Source organism: Schistocerca gregaria, chromosome 7, assembly GCF_023897955.1.
Source record: "Schistocerca gregaria isolate iqSchGreg1 chromosome 7, iqSchGreg1.2, whole genome shotgun sequence".
NCBI classification, from domain to species: domain Eukaryota; kingdom Metazoa; phylum Arthropoda; class Insecta; order Orthoptera; family Acrididae; genus Schistocerca; species Schistocerca gregaria.
Genome location: NC_064926.1, coordinates 516983162 through 516998141, shown reverse-complemented (window position 1 = coordinate 516998141; position 14980 = coordinate 516983162). Strand labels below are relative to the sequence as shown.

General features: G+C 41.1%; 1 protein-coding gene across 1 annotated transcript in view; it reads left to right on the top strand.

Moving 5' to 3' along the window:
- The window catches only part of LOC126281835 (uncharacterized), a 28875-nt gene extending 23313 nt beyond the window's left edge, over positions 1 to 5562 (top strand). Inside the window, exon 6 of the mRNA XM_049981085.1 lies at positions 5388 to 5562. Coding sequence (XP_049837042.1) covers positions 5388 to 5512 — 125 coding nt within the window. The 3' untranslated portion in view covers positions 5513 to 5562. The remainder of the gene's footprint in view (positions 1 to 5387) is intronic.
- Positions 5563 to 14980: the final 9418 nt, after the last annotated feature.

The following is a 14980-nucleotide window of genomic DNA, read 5'->3' as shown; positions in this document are numbered from 1 at the left end:
TGCTGTGATATGCAAATGATTACCTTATCAGAACATTCACACAAGGTAGGCGACGGTGGCGACACCTCCAACGTGCTCACGTGAGGAAAGTTTCCAACCGATTTCTCAAACGCAAACAGCAGTTGACCGACGTTGCGTGGTGAAACGTTGCTGTGATGCCTCGTGTAAAGAGGAGAAATGTGTACCATCACATTGCCGACTTTGATAAAGGTACGATTGTAGCCTATCTCGACTGCGGTTTATCGTATCGCGGCAGTGCTGCTCGCGTTGGTAGAGATCCGATGACTGTCAGCAGAATATGGTTCAAATGGATCTGAGCACTATGTGACTTAACTTCTGAGGTCATCAGTCGCCTAGAACTTAGAACAAACCTTACTAACCTAAGGACATCACACACATCCATGGCCGAGGCAGGATTCGAGCCTGCGACCGTAGCGGTCGATCGGTTCCAGGCTGTAGCGCCTAGATCCGCACGGCCACTCCGGCCGGCAGCAGAATATGGAATCGGTGGGTTCAGGAGGGTAATTCGTAACGCCGTACTGGATCCCAATGGCCTCGTATCACTAGCAGGCGAGATGACAGGCATCATATCCAAATAGCCGTAACGGATCGTGCAGCGACGTCTCGATCTCTGGGTCAACAGATAGGGACGTTTGTAAGAAAAGAACCATCTGGACGGAGAGTCTGACGACATTTGCAGCAGCATGGACTATCAGCTCGGAGCCCATGGCCACGGTTACCCTTGACGCTACATCAGAGACTGGAGCGCCTGCGATGGTGTACTCAACGACGAACCTGGGTGCACGAATGGCGAAACGTAATTTTTTCGGAAGAATCCAGGTTCTGTTTACAGCATCATGATAGTCGCATCCGTGTTTGGCGACATCGCAGAGAACGCACGTTGAAATCGTGTATTCGTCATCGCCATACTGGCGTATCGCCTGGCGTGATGGTGTGGGGTGCCATTGGTTACACGTCTCGGTCACCTCTTGTTCGCATTGACGGCACTTTGAACAGCAGACGTTACATTTCACATGTATTACGACCTCTGGCTCTACCCTTCATTCGATCCCTGCGAAACCTTACATTTCAGCCTGATAATATTGCAGGTCCTGTACTGGCCTTTCTGGATACAGAAAATGTTCGACTGCTCCCCGGCCAGCACATTCTCAAGATCTCTCACCTCTCACCTCTGGTCAATGGTGGCCGAGCAACTGGCTCGACACAATACGCCAGTCACTACTCTTGATGTACTGTGGTGTCGTGTTGAAGCTGCATGGGCAGCTGTACGTGTACCGCCATCCTAGCTGTGTTTGACTCAATTCACAGTCGTATCAGGGCCATTATGAACGCCAGATGTGGTTGTTCTTGGCACTTGTTTCTCAGGATCTATGCACCCAGATTGCATGAAAATGTAATTACATGGCAGCTGTAGCATAATATATTTGTCCAATGAATACCCCTTTATGATCTGCATTTCTTCTTGGTGTAGCAATTTTAATGGCCAGTAGCGTAGATGCCAACTAATGTAACAAAAAACCTACCAACGAACATAGAACGACGACTGGTAGTGGATTAGCTGAAAACTACTTCAGTTTATAGTGGAGCTTTGGTGAGCTTACTCTAGTGCCTATGGATGAGTGAAATACCAATAAACAATGTAGTCTTCGTAGTTGAAGCACCTTCCGTTACGTGTAAACAACTTATACACTATACCGTTTCGCACATGAAAATCATGTCCGAAAGAGGGGACACCACATACATACAAATAAACTAAATACAACACACTAAGGAACATAAAATGGATGATTTATTCAAGAGAAAGAGGAAGTCAGTAAAATGTTGGTCCACCTTTCTTCATGCAAACTGTTATTCGGCTTAGCATTGATTGGTAGAGATAATGAGTTATTGAATACCCTCCTGGGAAATATCGTGCCAAACTCTATCTAATTTACGCGTTAGATCGTGAATGTCTTCAGCTGGTTGGAGGGCCCTGCCCATAATGTTCCACACGTTTTCAACTGTGGAGAGATCCGGCCGCCTTCTTCTCCTAGGTAGGGATTGGCATGCAGCAATCACCGTGTTCGAGCGGCCACAATTTTGCTGAAATGTCAGTCCAAGGTGGATTGCCACACAGGGCAGCAAACCGGGGCGTATAATATCGTCGACGTTTCACTGTGTTATAAAGGTACTGCGGATGACAACCGAAGCGGTCCTGCAATGAAAAGACCAACACTCCTGGATACCGACGCATATGGCGGGTGAGGGTCGGGCTGGTATCCCACCGTTGCCTGGGGCGTGTCCAGTCTCCAGACATGTCTTCAGCCTGGAATCTGATTGACGGGAATAGAATTTTCTTCAGTGACGAGCCTCGCCTAGAGTGCAGCTCCATGTCTGTAGATGCCTCCGACAGTAGTGACACAGCAACCTTGCTGCGGTCCTCTATGCAGCCCATACAACCAGGAGTAATGACATCGGTTGCCATTTTTTTCATAGCAGAGTTCTCTTTGGTAGTCATCTGCTTCAAGCTTACAACATAGCGGTACGTCGACAATATTCTGCACTCTGATACGTTGCCCTTCATGGAGCGTACATTTCTGCAAGATAATGGCCGCCGGCACACGGCGAGAATTTCTACAGCTTGTCTTCGTGCTTGTTAAACGCTGTCATGGCCAGTAACGTGGCCGGAAATCTCCCCAGTGGAGAACGTATGCAGCATTATGAGCGCTGTCCTGCAGCCAGCTCGGGATTGCGACGACCAAGTGCGGCATTTGGATAGAATTTAGAACGATAATCCTCAGAATGTCATCTAATAACCCTATCAATCAGTACCAAACCTAATATCGACTGGGGCAGGTGCCATAGGTGGACCAACACTACTGAATTCTAACTTTGTGTAACTCTTTCTCTTGATTTAATCAACCTATTATTCTGAAACTCTCTTTTGCGAATCCAGCTCTATGAGGCGAGATATGACTATTGTGGACAGGGGGCACTGTCGAAGGGGTCTCGCGACATGGATGGGAACTTGGGCCTCACGGAAATCGTGCTAGGATAGCAACGGCAGCTGACGCGGTCACGCCTGTAAAACGTGATATCTGGGTACGAGAAACAGTCGGGCACAAATTTTCTCTTGTCCCCATTGAATTCATTTTAATGTACAATTGCGACCGATGTCACAATTTAATTTATTTTATCATGTACGTGTACGGCTGCAGTATCGAGTATACTGACCGAAAAAAGGCGCCACGTATACATACACACAACCATATACATACTTGGTGTCACATTTATCTTGACCACCATAAATAACTGCTCACCCAGATGCAAATTACAAAATGTTTCAAGCAAATGCTCTTTTGCTGTCAGGGGAACATCAGTCAGCATGATTGGTTTCCTTGTAGCTTTGCTTTTTACAAAGATATGAACAGCGGTATGACATTCTTAAAATGGCACCCTGTATTTTTTATTCGGTAATTCATTTCCTCTCCTAAAGACCTATCCAAAAATTTATCACAGTGTAACATTCACTGAAACATAACGTTATTAATTACATAACACAACACTGACGCTGACGCTCCCAGCGGTTAGTGCAGGTACTCCGGGTAGTGGAACATATCCACATGCTGACGTTGGCAGGGGACAAATATAAACATAAGTAGAATGCACACCCGTCATCCCGTCAACCATCGTCAGTTGAAGAGTTGTGTGAGTAGAATGTACACCAACGAAGTGAAAGTAGGAATGCTACTCATCTATGGAGACTGTAAGTTAGCAGAACAGTAATTGCAACACGGTTTTATTATGTACGGATACATTTAGTACAGTAGTTTAGGCCTTTTAAATAGTGGTGTACAGAGTAGGCACATAGTAAAGCCTGTCCTTCCTAAAAACTGCATCGACGTAACGTTTCTGTTATTGTTGTGATAGAAGGTGGGCGAAATGCTACGCAGACAGCGCAACTATACAGAGAGCGATATCCTGACAAGGACCCACTTTTCCGACAGATGTTTTCTCGCCTTGTTGCGACCCTTCAGAAAACGGGAAGTTTTAACCAGTTTAACGCAATCGTCGTAGCACTCGCACAGACGAAACTGCCGAAGTTACTGTTCGTGCTTCCGTTGCTATGAATCAACATGTGAGCACACAACAGCTTGAATACGTGACAGGCGTTCCAGAAACCAGTGTACATCGTATTCTTACTCGTCGCCGGTTCCATCTTTACCATGTACACCTACATCAAGAATTGCATGGGAATGTTCACCAGAATCGTGTACATTTCTGTCAGTGGGCACAGCATCAAATCCTCGCCAACACGAACTTCTTCTTCAATGTTCTATTTACCGATGAATGTTCCTTCTCAAATAAAGGAAAGGTAAATACAAGGAACATGCATTATTCATCCAACGACAACCCACGATGGGTTAGACAGGTGGAACATCAGCGTCAATGGAGAGTTAACGTCTGGTGTGGGATGCTTGGTACTATAATTACTGGCATTTATTTCATCAATTGTAGTGTAATCGGCCCAGCGTATGCCAACAACTTCAGACAAATTCTTCCTCTTCTTCTGGATGAAGTGCCGCTAAGAACCAGAATGCTTATGTTGTATCAACACGATGGATGTCCAGCACATGATGCCTTGCGTGCACATCTTGTTCTGAACCGAAGGCATCCTACCAGATGGATTGGCCGAGGAGGAACAGATTCTTAGTTACTTGGCTTGCTAGTTCTACTGATTTAAATTCTCTGGATTCTTTCCAACAACTGAAAAGCACATGCAGGAACGTATCGTGCTTGCTTGTAATCCTCTTCAGCAGTCAACACTGGAAGCAGTAAATAATTCTTTCATTCAACGAGTGCACCAGAGTATCGGTGTCCAGGGTCACCATTTTGAGCACCTTTGAACGTTCTACTCTTGGACAATGGTACAAGAGAGTCAAAGTCAATTTTGTGTTATGTCTTTACTTGGTTGTCACTTGTTTTCTGACAACTCCAGTAACTGGACGAATTTTTGATCCCGGGCTCAAAGTCGATGTTGTGTTATGTAATTAATAACGTTGTGTTTCAGTGAATGGTACGCTGTGAAACAGTTTTGAATAGGTCTTAGGAGAGGATATGAGTTACAGAATAAAAAAATACAGGGTTGTATTTAAAAAAGTCATACCGCTGTTGATATCTTTGTAAAAACCAAAGCTACAAAAAAGTCAGTCATGCTGATTGATGTCCCTCTGACGGCTGAGGAACATTTGCTCGAAACGTTTTGTAGTTTGCATCTGGACAAACAGTTATTTAGAGTGGTCAAGATAATTGTGACACCCTGCATCTATAAGGATCATTGATGTATTACCATGTTTTCTCACTACATATTGTTCTCTTTTTTGCAGATGAGATGGTTTTCATCTACACAAGTGTCCCAAATCCAAGTGACGAGCTGGTGAACCAGATATGGGAAGAAGTTGATGCCCGGCCTGAAGTCGACAGGTCTAAATTTCAAAAAGTCAGTTGCTAACGGCGAAAAAGCTTGAAAATACATTACGCATTTGGAACTGAGTACGTTAATACGAGCACTTTCTTCAGCAGTATCCCTTCTAATTACGGCATTATTTATTTCCGCGAGTTGATTTACTTTAATTGAAATTCACTCGACGATTATATCACGTTATCTCAGTTGAACTGTATTTACTATAAATATAAACCTTCCATATTCAACAACTTATGGCTGCACCGGGTTCAGTCCCACAATGTACATAATGTCTAAATGACGTGTTTGATAACTATACAGAAACGTAAACATCACAAATAGGATATAGTAAATGGGGCTCATGTGTCATCAAGTACGTAGTACGAATTTTTGTGCGAAAGAGAATAACACGTTTGGACCATAACACCCGCCATTCCATCAAATTCCTTATCTTACATTTTTAGAATTTTCACAATTAGCACAAATTGACAACTCCGTCAGTAGTTTCGGAGCAATCAATAGTAATGAAATATGCTTATGAGTTGGGAGGATATAACAACCACAGGATAGTGTACCTAGAGACTCATGATGTTTTTTGCTCGGTAATTCAGTCTAGTGACTGATTTCAGAATCACATGAAGCAATGCGCACGTGAGACCACCATTAGCAGTTTCTGTCATTTTCTGTAGTTTTTGCTGTTGATAGACATGAAGTTGTGCAGCATTTGTAAATATTGCCACTTCCACACAATTACGTGCTGTATCATGTATCTGAGTTATTTGGGATATTTTTCAGGCCTTCAGTTATAGAAATTTAAGACAAGTATAACTGTATACATATTTTTTACTCTAGTTATGTAATGCGTGGAAGATGGTGCCATATTTCGCCGGTCACACACCACTTTGTACCTTGAAACAGAAGGTCTTCAACCACAAATCTGAAACGATGCTAATTAGCTGAGTTTCTTTATTATCTTAAGACATTTACTTGTCTGTGTCAGATGCCAGCAGCTTCAATTGAAAAAGTATACAAGTTGTAACTGTTTTCTGAAAATACTTCTGCTTCATCCCATTACGCTTACTGATTATTTGTGTGTAGTAGAGTAGTAATGTAACAGTCGACGACTGAACACAGAGTTCATAAGATTTTCACGAGTGAAACGCTTTAAACATCAATAGAATTGTTTCTCTGTATACCGGACCATGTTGTACCTTGGAAGCTGTTTTCACATTTAGAAAAACTTAAATTTTCAGGAAAATTTTTTTAAAATTCAGTGAAAGTCTTCCAAGACCCACATTTCCCAGAAATTTAATTAATTAATGTAATTAAAGTTCAAATAAATAAGCAATATATTGCTCGAATTTATCATGAGATCCATTTTCTAACAAGAGAGTTTTTCTCTCACCCCACCAATTTAAAGCAGTTGTCTTCACTTGATTTCAAGCAGCGGTCATTTCTGAAACTGTAGTTATTACATTCTCTCTTTTTTTTGTCTGAGGGTACGTAACCTCGCCAATATATTTTACATACTACATCGAATAGTTTTTTTGTCGAAGCTATATTCTTATAGTCATAGTCATCTTGCTAGCTGCGTGATTTGATACTTTCTGTTCTCCAAACAAATTCTGATGAAGTGCGAGTTTAGATAACAATGTGGGAGATTGTAATACGGTTCTTCCCTGCAGTCATGGTACGGAAGATGAAATGGTGATATCGAGATAAGCGATCATGGAATAGAAAACCAGCTAAAACTCTTCAACAATGGAAAGGCAACTGGACCCGACAAGATAGCTGTGAGGTTCTACAGAGATGTGTGAAAGAACTTGCTGTGGCTTTGGTAGTAGTTTATCCTCGGACGCTGGAACAATGAAGGGTACCGAACGGCAGGAAAAATGCACAGATCACCCCTGTTCTCAAGAAGAGTCGATAATCTGATGGATGTAATTATAGTCAATCAGTTGTAGAGCGACTTTTTACATGTATGGATTTTTTGGAGAACGAAAATATTGTTCATAAAACGTGATAAGGTTTCCATAAACAGAGATCTTGAGAAACTCAGGTTATACTGTTCGCTACCGCTTTAAAAAACAATGGGCCTCAGGTCGATGCCATGTTTCTTGAATTCAGAAAGACATTTGACACTATCCACGGCCACCGTAAGAAACATCATCCAAACGGTCAATTAGCTTGTGTTGCAGAAAATGAAGGTACAAAATGGCACGAAGTCGACTAGATAAGACCTGTGGCTCTATCATCAGTTATCAACGACAGCTGCCCAAACATTAATGGAAAATCATAGCTGACATGCCGTCTCTATGGTAACATATCAGTTCACATGACGCCAAACGTGATTGCTGTGGATGATCGTAATTTCATCTTGCGTAAAGCACGTTTCCTCTGCAAGTTACACAAGCGCGAGGATCCGTTGGCAGAAGGCAGCCAAGACTGAATGTCAGGTGCCGCCAGGGCCTGCACACTTTGTACATGATATGGGTATAGGTGTCCTTCTTTAATTTCAGACTAATACTACACCACATAAACAGTGAATGCCCTCTTTGAAAAATAATACGTATTAAACTTCTGTTACCGGGAGGCGAAGAGGTGAAAGACTGGTAAGTGTACCATGCTGCCTAACTTTCCTCTATAGTTCCCTTGTGGAACATGTTAACTAGAGGAATTTCTATGTGAAATACTTTTACACTGACAACTGAGAAGGGCCCCTACAGAACCAAAACAAAACTTTTTCTTCGAAACCATCTTTATCGTTTTTTGTTTGGAAACATGAGAAGATATTAGTTTTCTGTATTTTTCTGGCAGATGGGTGTGTCTGGCTGAGGTTATTAACATCACACTGGAGGTAGAGTTTTATACCGATTTAAAGAGAATCAGTGGTTAGAATCAGTTCTGTTGTGAAAGTGAGAGTTCCATACCTTTCACCATATGACTTTCCTGTAACCTGTTTATAAAGGAAGTATTGTGAAACGTTTTATACTGTACTAAATTTATGATATAAATATGGCCAACAATTTAAATGGGAAACTGGAGCAATACAATAACTCACGAACATCGGAAAGCGATCACATTGTAGATGCGAAGACGGATGTGCAACCTTGCTCTCCGGAACTGTATGTTCACAATATTGTGGACACAAAGTAAAGCCAAACATCTAAATCTTGAAATTCTAAATACATGTTGCACAGAATCCTGAACAGCCTGATAAGTCCAGTCTTCTTGAGACGCGCGCTCTACGTTAATCAAATTTGATGGAACACTCATCACCACCACGTATTCTCCCCTCCCCCCCCCCCCCCCCCCACCTTCACTCAAACTCCCAACAATAGTTTGCCTAGAAAAACACATGAGAGGACAAGACCATGTATTGTTTGCTCTCAGGAAATTACTTAAGTCCCTCCCGCTGCATTATATTTACTGTTACGTTCTATCCAGCCTCCACAGTCATTTTACTTTCAGCTTTCAGCGTGATGTTTTCTCTCTTTTGTTCTAAACAACGAATGACGATGCAACCTCACTACTGCTTGAGCAGCATATACCTACATCTACATCTACATCATACTCCGCAAGCCACCTGATTGAGTGTGGTGGAAAGTACGTTCGGTACCACTATCTGGTACATACAATCCTGTTCCACCCGCGAATAGTATGTGGGAAGAATAATTGTCGGTAAGCCTCTGTACTGGACCTAAATTCTCAAATTTTCTCCTCGTGGTCAATACGCGAGATGTATATGGGGGGAAGTAAAAAGGTCTGACTCCTCCTGAAAAATATGGTCCCGAAATTTCAGTATTAAATCTCCCAGTGATGCACAACATCTCTCTTGTAATGTTTGCCAGTGGAGTTTGTTTAGCATCTCCGCAACGCTCTCTCGCCAGCTAAACGATCCCGTGACGAAACGCACCGCCCTTCGTTGGATCTTTTCTAGTCTGATAGGCATCCCACACAGATGAACAATATTCAACAACCCGGCAAACAAGTTCGTGGATGAGTTACATTTCCTTAAGATTCTTCCGATGAATCTGAGTCTTCTGTCTGCTTTCCCCATTATCTGTTTTATATGGTCTTTCCATGGTCTTGCTCCGGATATTTACGTCTAGATATTTTACGGAAGACGCTGTCTACAGCTGTTTGTCATCAATAGTGTAGCTGTACAGTAGTGGAATTATTTTCCTATGCATGCGCAGTATGGTACAATCTTCTGGCGTTGCCTCTTTGGTAGAAGCAGCTGCATCATCTGTGAATAGGCTTAAAGAGCCTCTGACGTATTTTACTAGATCATTTATATATATTGTGAATAGCAACGGTCCTATCACACTTCCCTGTGGTACTCAAGATATTAATTTTACATCTGTCGCTTTACTTCCGTTAAGAGCGACGTGTTGAGTTCTACCTGAAAGAAAGTCCTTAATCCAATGGTAGATCGGCTCCGATACGTAAGTACTAAAATCTCGTTAGTAATCGTCACAATCGAACAAAAACATAGACTTGTGCTTTTCTACGATAATAGTTTGGATGAATAGTGTAGTGGATGTCGAAGTGGTTATAAGCAAGAACAAGACACTAACAGTACCCAGTGCCCTCTTGGGAAGCAATACAAGATAATGCACCCTATCGTGCATAATATTTTACTTTGTTCCTCACCTCACAGTGCACCTGACCCATGTAATATAGCTGCTGGGAGAAAAATTTCCTTCGTGGATGATATCGACACTAATATAACAGGTAAAATACCAGAGCTCCTTATAGGAAAGGCCAATCACATCGTCACTGATGTACATAATAAGGTAATAAGCAATACTTTGCCACTTAGCATAAACAAAACATTAGACCATGGAACTGAGTTTGAAGACGGAAAATAATGTAGTAATAATTCAACAGATTTTGTAACAAACGTAAAAGTTAGGGATGGATATAAAATATGAACTGAAGTGGACTGAGTGCACAACGATGCTAGCAAAGGGAATGTATACATGCAAAACGACAGAGTTTTGGTATCAGTGCCACTGGGTTCGAAAGTTAATTTCATGCTTTTACCAATCTGTCTTCATTGGTGAACATATTTTATCTGTCTGCCTGATGTAATTATGTGTGCACATTCGAGAAGCTATCATACGTCATTACTGAGTTACGAAAACAAAGAAAAATAGAATTAGCGAAACTCATACGGTGGTATATTTCTGCACGTGTCAGTGCTAATCCAAATGCGCCTTGGTAATAAGTCATTCAATAATCATTTGAAGAGCTACAATGAAATTTGTTAATTCCTGTATAATTCATGGTTACACGCTTACTTTACATTTATTTCAAACGAAAACACCTTACAATTCTATATGAAAATAATTAGGACGTATCTGCGACCGTGAGAGCTCATATTGCATGTCATTTCGTGAGAAAAATCTCTCGGTCGATTGATTTTTATGCCTCATACCACATTTCCTAAGCAGCTGCCCTTGGTTGGATAACCAAGATCAGTACAGACAGCTAATTTGCAGTGATGACCACATATCAGACTGCTCTACGAGAAGGAGATTGGTCAGCGTCTTAAGAAGCTGGCTAAGCTCCACGACGGAAAAGAGGTTATCCTCAGCTCTTGTCGTTCGTATTGGTTTACCGCGACCGACAATCGAGAGCATCATCCATCATTTAAACATTGCAGCCGCCCACCAATCACATGAGGAAAAAAAGGCTCATATATGAGGTACGACGTGGACTACTTGACACAAGATGTAAGACACTGTTCGTGGTTCAGTTAGGAATGTCTCCTTTACTCTCACCTACTTCTAGGTAGTGGGCTGCTATTGATCTCAACGTAGTGCTACAACCATGCAAGTCTACACGTTCGAACAACTGGCAGCAAGGGTAAAACAACCGCAAAAGGAGCAACGATAAACCGTAATAAATCTCACCAGGGAGAAAAACTTTGATGGGGCGAAATCACTTCTGGAAAAAAGAGTAATTTTGGCACCATGCGACCGTATGAAAGTTTTGATTGGTCGTCTATCTACCAACCTGTTACTTGCAAATAAATTGTTGTTGTCAAGAAACTGTTCTGCAGAATAAAGCTCGTCAGCCCCCAGGTTAGATGCATAAATTAAGTCACTGTTCGTAGGACCTCTGAAAGCGTGGTTTGTGTGTTAAGATTTTGCTACGCTTATGTCTAGACGAATCAAACACATTTGTCACTAATATGCTGAAAATCTCCAAGCAGGAATTTGAGGTGAAAAACAATTTTCACAACTCACTATTTTACGATTTAACAAAATTGAGTCGATTCACTTTAAAAAAATCAGAGTTCATTTGGCATAAGTTTTAAATTATAGCTGCACAATAAGAAAGTAGTACAAAGTAGTTCAAATTACAAGTTCAGGCCACTAGACAATAATCGCCGCGAAGTTTCTGGGTTCACACTACTTCTCCTAACATGAATTATAAGAAATTTACGAGTTTATTTATTCAGGTTTGAATATAATTATTCAGGCTTGAATATCACAAGTCCCCGTTTCAACACTTAGAAATTTTTCGACGCTATCGAAAGGCGACCTGCATATGGTTCAGGAATGTCAGGTGTCTATTCTACCCGCAGTTCTCAAAACAGAATGCCTCCAACAGACCACTAGCAAGATGGCTGCCGACTATTTAAGCTCTGGGCTGTCATGAGTCAAGTTCATACGCTCCCGTCTTCCGGAACAGACATAAAAATCATTAATGTTATGCTACGCATATTTATGATACATCGCTTTGTATGCATAGTTCATCAGCTTTCCATAGATGTTCTTGGTTTTATACTAAATGAAGTGTTTTGTTCAGCAATTAAGTTTAAGTTGTGGTAAAATTGCTTTTAGCTTTTTTGCCGCTAAAAATATATAAACAAACGAAACTAAGAATATTCATACATTTCTGTCTTTAAGAACTTCCAGCGTGCAGGAGTAGCTGTGGGTCAACAAAGTCTGTTAATAAGTACAACGAGAAACCAACGGAAAGCAGCAAATTTTACTTTATTCTTCACTCGATGAGTAGTTTCGGGTCGAGACCCACTTTCAAATCATCGTGACACAGTCAAAAATGTTACTTAAGAAGATGTGAAAACCATGTAAAGAATGTACAACGAACAGTCTCAGCTCATACAGTTAACTGCTTGCTAAAATTATAATCTGATAATGTTCTGTGAAAACTATTTATAGAGAATTTGTGAAATCATTAATTTTCAAAGTTCATTCTAGACACAAAAACTTTGGCAATATAAGACTTAAGAACTACTGGGTGGTTACAATTAAAGTGGAGCTACTCGGGGAATACCAGGGTTGGCTGTACTATCACACGGAAGCGAAACTTGGTCGAAATGATAATTTGTTAATGAAGGATCAATTTACGATGGATAAAAATAGTTCCAATTTTGGCCACCATGGTCAAATCTGGGACTATACTCCAGCATTTCAACGTCTCCGGTCCTCATGTAGAACAAATTGTGTAAGCATGTAAGTAGCTGTTAATAATAGAATCAGCATCATGTTTTTCACTCTTGTCAGATGTTTTCTGCCCACGTGACTTTCGTAAACTACTACATGTGGAAACATTTCTATACCGCGTTCCCGCACCCAGGCGCCAGATTTGTACCTGTTATCCAAAGCAGGAACTAATTTCTTTTTGCAGTTAAATCGGTTCTGCATTAACGCACTAGTATACCCACCAAGTGGCACTGCCGTATGATGATTACAGCCCTCATTGAACCATTGTGAGTAGCTACACTTTATTTATTAACACACCGTATTTTTCCAATAGAGAGTGCGTTTTTACCCAAGTATGTACCTTATTTTGGTCGTTATAACCGTGTTACTGTCTCCTCAGTAAGTAGTGTGGTTCAGATTTTATTGCATTTATCTTATTTAATAGTTATGCCGATTATCCAGTTGAGTCAGTGCATTTATCCTCTCTGCGTCTCTTGCCAACTATTTATTCAATATGCTCGTACCTTCGTTAACAGCCTATAATGGGGCACCGTGTCAAATGCTTTCCGGAAATCTAGAATTATGCCATCAGCCAGTTGCTCTTCGTCCATACTTCGCAGAATATCGTGTGAGAAGAGGACAAACTAAGTTTCGCGCGAACAGTGCTTTCTAAAACTATGCTGATTCGTGGACATAAGCTCCTCAGTCACAAGTAAGTTATTATATTCGAACTGAGGATATGTTCAAGGAATTTGCAGCAAAAAGAAGTTAGCGATGGTTTGGAGTAATGTTAATTCACCGAACGGTAGCGTCCCTCCCCACAGGTAAGTGTCACGATGAGGATGAACAGGTTAGAGAATGGGAATACAGTGTATCAGACCAGCCGTATGTTCTTAGCAGGCAGAACACAGCAAGTTATTTAATTACAAATGTTTAAGCCTCCTCCTCTATTTTCTAATTGAACTAGGTAGGAAATATCACAAACCTGACGCTATATTATGAAGAGAAAAAAAAACACACTTATAAAATACCAGTCCCAGAAATTCACCCTGCGCGAAAATTTTGGTCGTAATTCTGATAACACCGGGTCATGTACTTCTGAAAGTATAGCTTTTAATCTTCCACACGCAGCAATTATCTTTCACTCGCTCTGCTCCACTGCAGGTGCCTAATGTCCGAAGGCAGTGTACTATACAGTGTACTTCGAGGAATGCGAAGATGAGGGAATAAGAGAGAGGAGTTAGGCACGTCTGTTCAACGTGTTTTGAAATCTTGTTCGAGAATACATGCTATTATTCGTGAAAAACAGTAAGTAATATGAGTATCTAACATGCCAACTTCCCGTACATATAAGTTCTATATTATTTCTCGAATTGGTATTCCGCAATTATAAAGGCATCAAAATCAAAACAATAAACCTAAGTGACTAGAAAACTATTATGAAGTAAATGATTTTCTATCTACAATTTACATGCCAATCATCTTGAAGATTAGTGTATCCCCTGCACGTATACTTTATCAGTGCTAACTTTAAAATCAAAGGAAAGAAAAGCACGACACTTATGTTAATAATCAGGTAGCGCTATGCTACTTATTTAGTGACATACTTATTCGTCTCATTCATTAAGACTGCATTTGTGAGCAGCAACATAATAACGTTCAGTGGAAAGATATCTTTTGCACCAGCTACAGGTTAGAAAACGCTCACTTTGGCACAATGAACACAGCGTGTTATCAATGTCTCAGCAGTACTTCACAGATTTCTTACACACCGAAATGTGCAGTACTTCGCGCTCGAGCACTATGTGTCTGCAATGGACGGATAAACGACTTCTAAGCAAGGAAGTTTAAAAGCTGTACTTTCAGAAGTAGCTACAAGAACTGTGGAGCCCTAATTATTGCGTGGGATCGATTGCCGTAGCTGATATTTCGGAAGTGTGCTTTGTTCTCCTTAAAATATGACGACGGTTCTGTGTAACAGGCAGTCAAATGAAAAGGAGACAGGCGGGAAAAAAGTAAGTAAAATGTTTATCAATTCATTAGTAATCACAAAAAC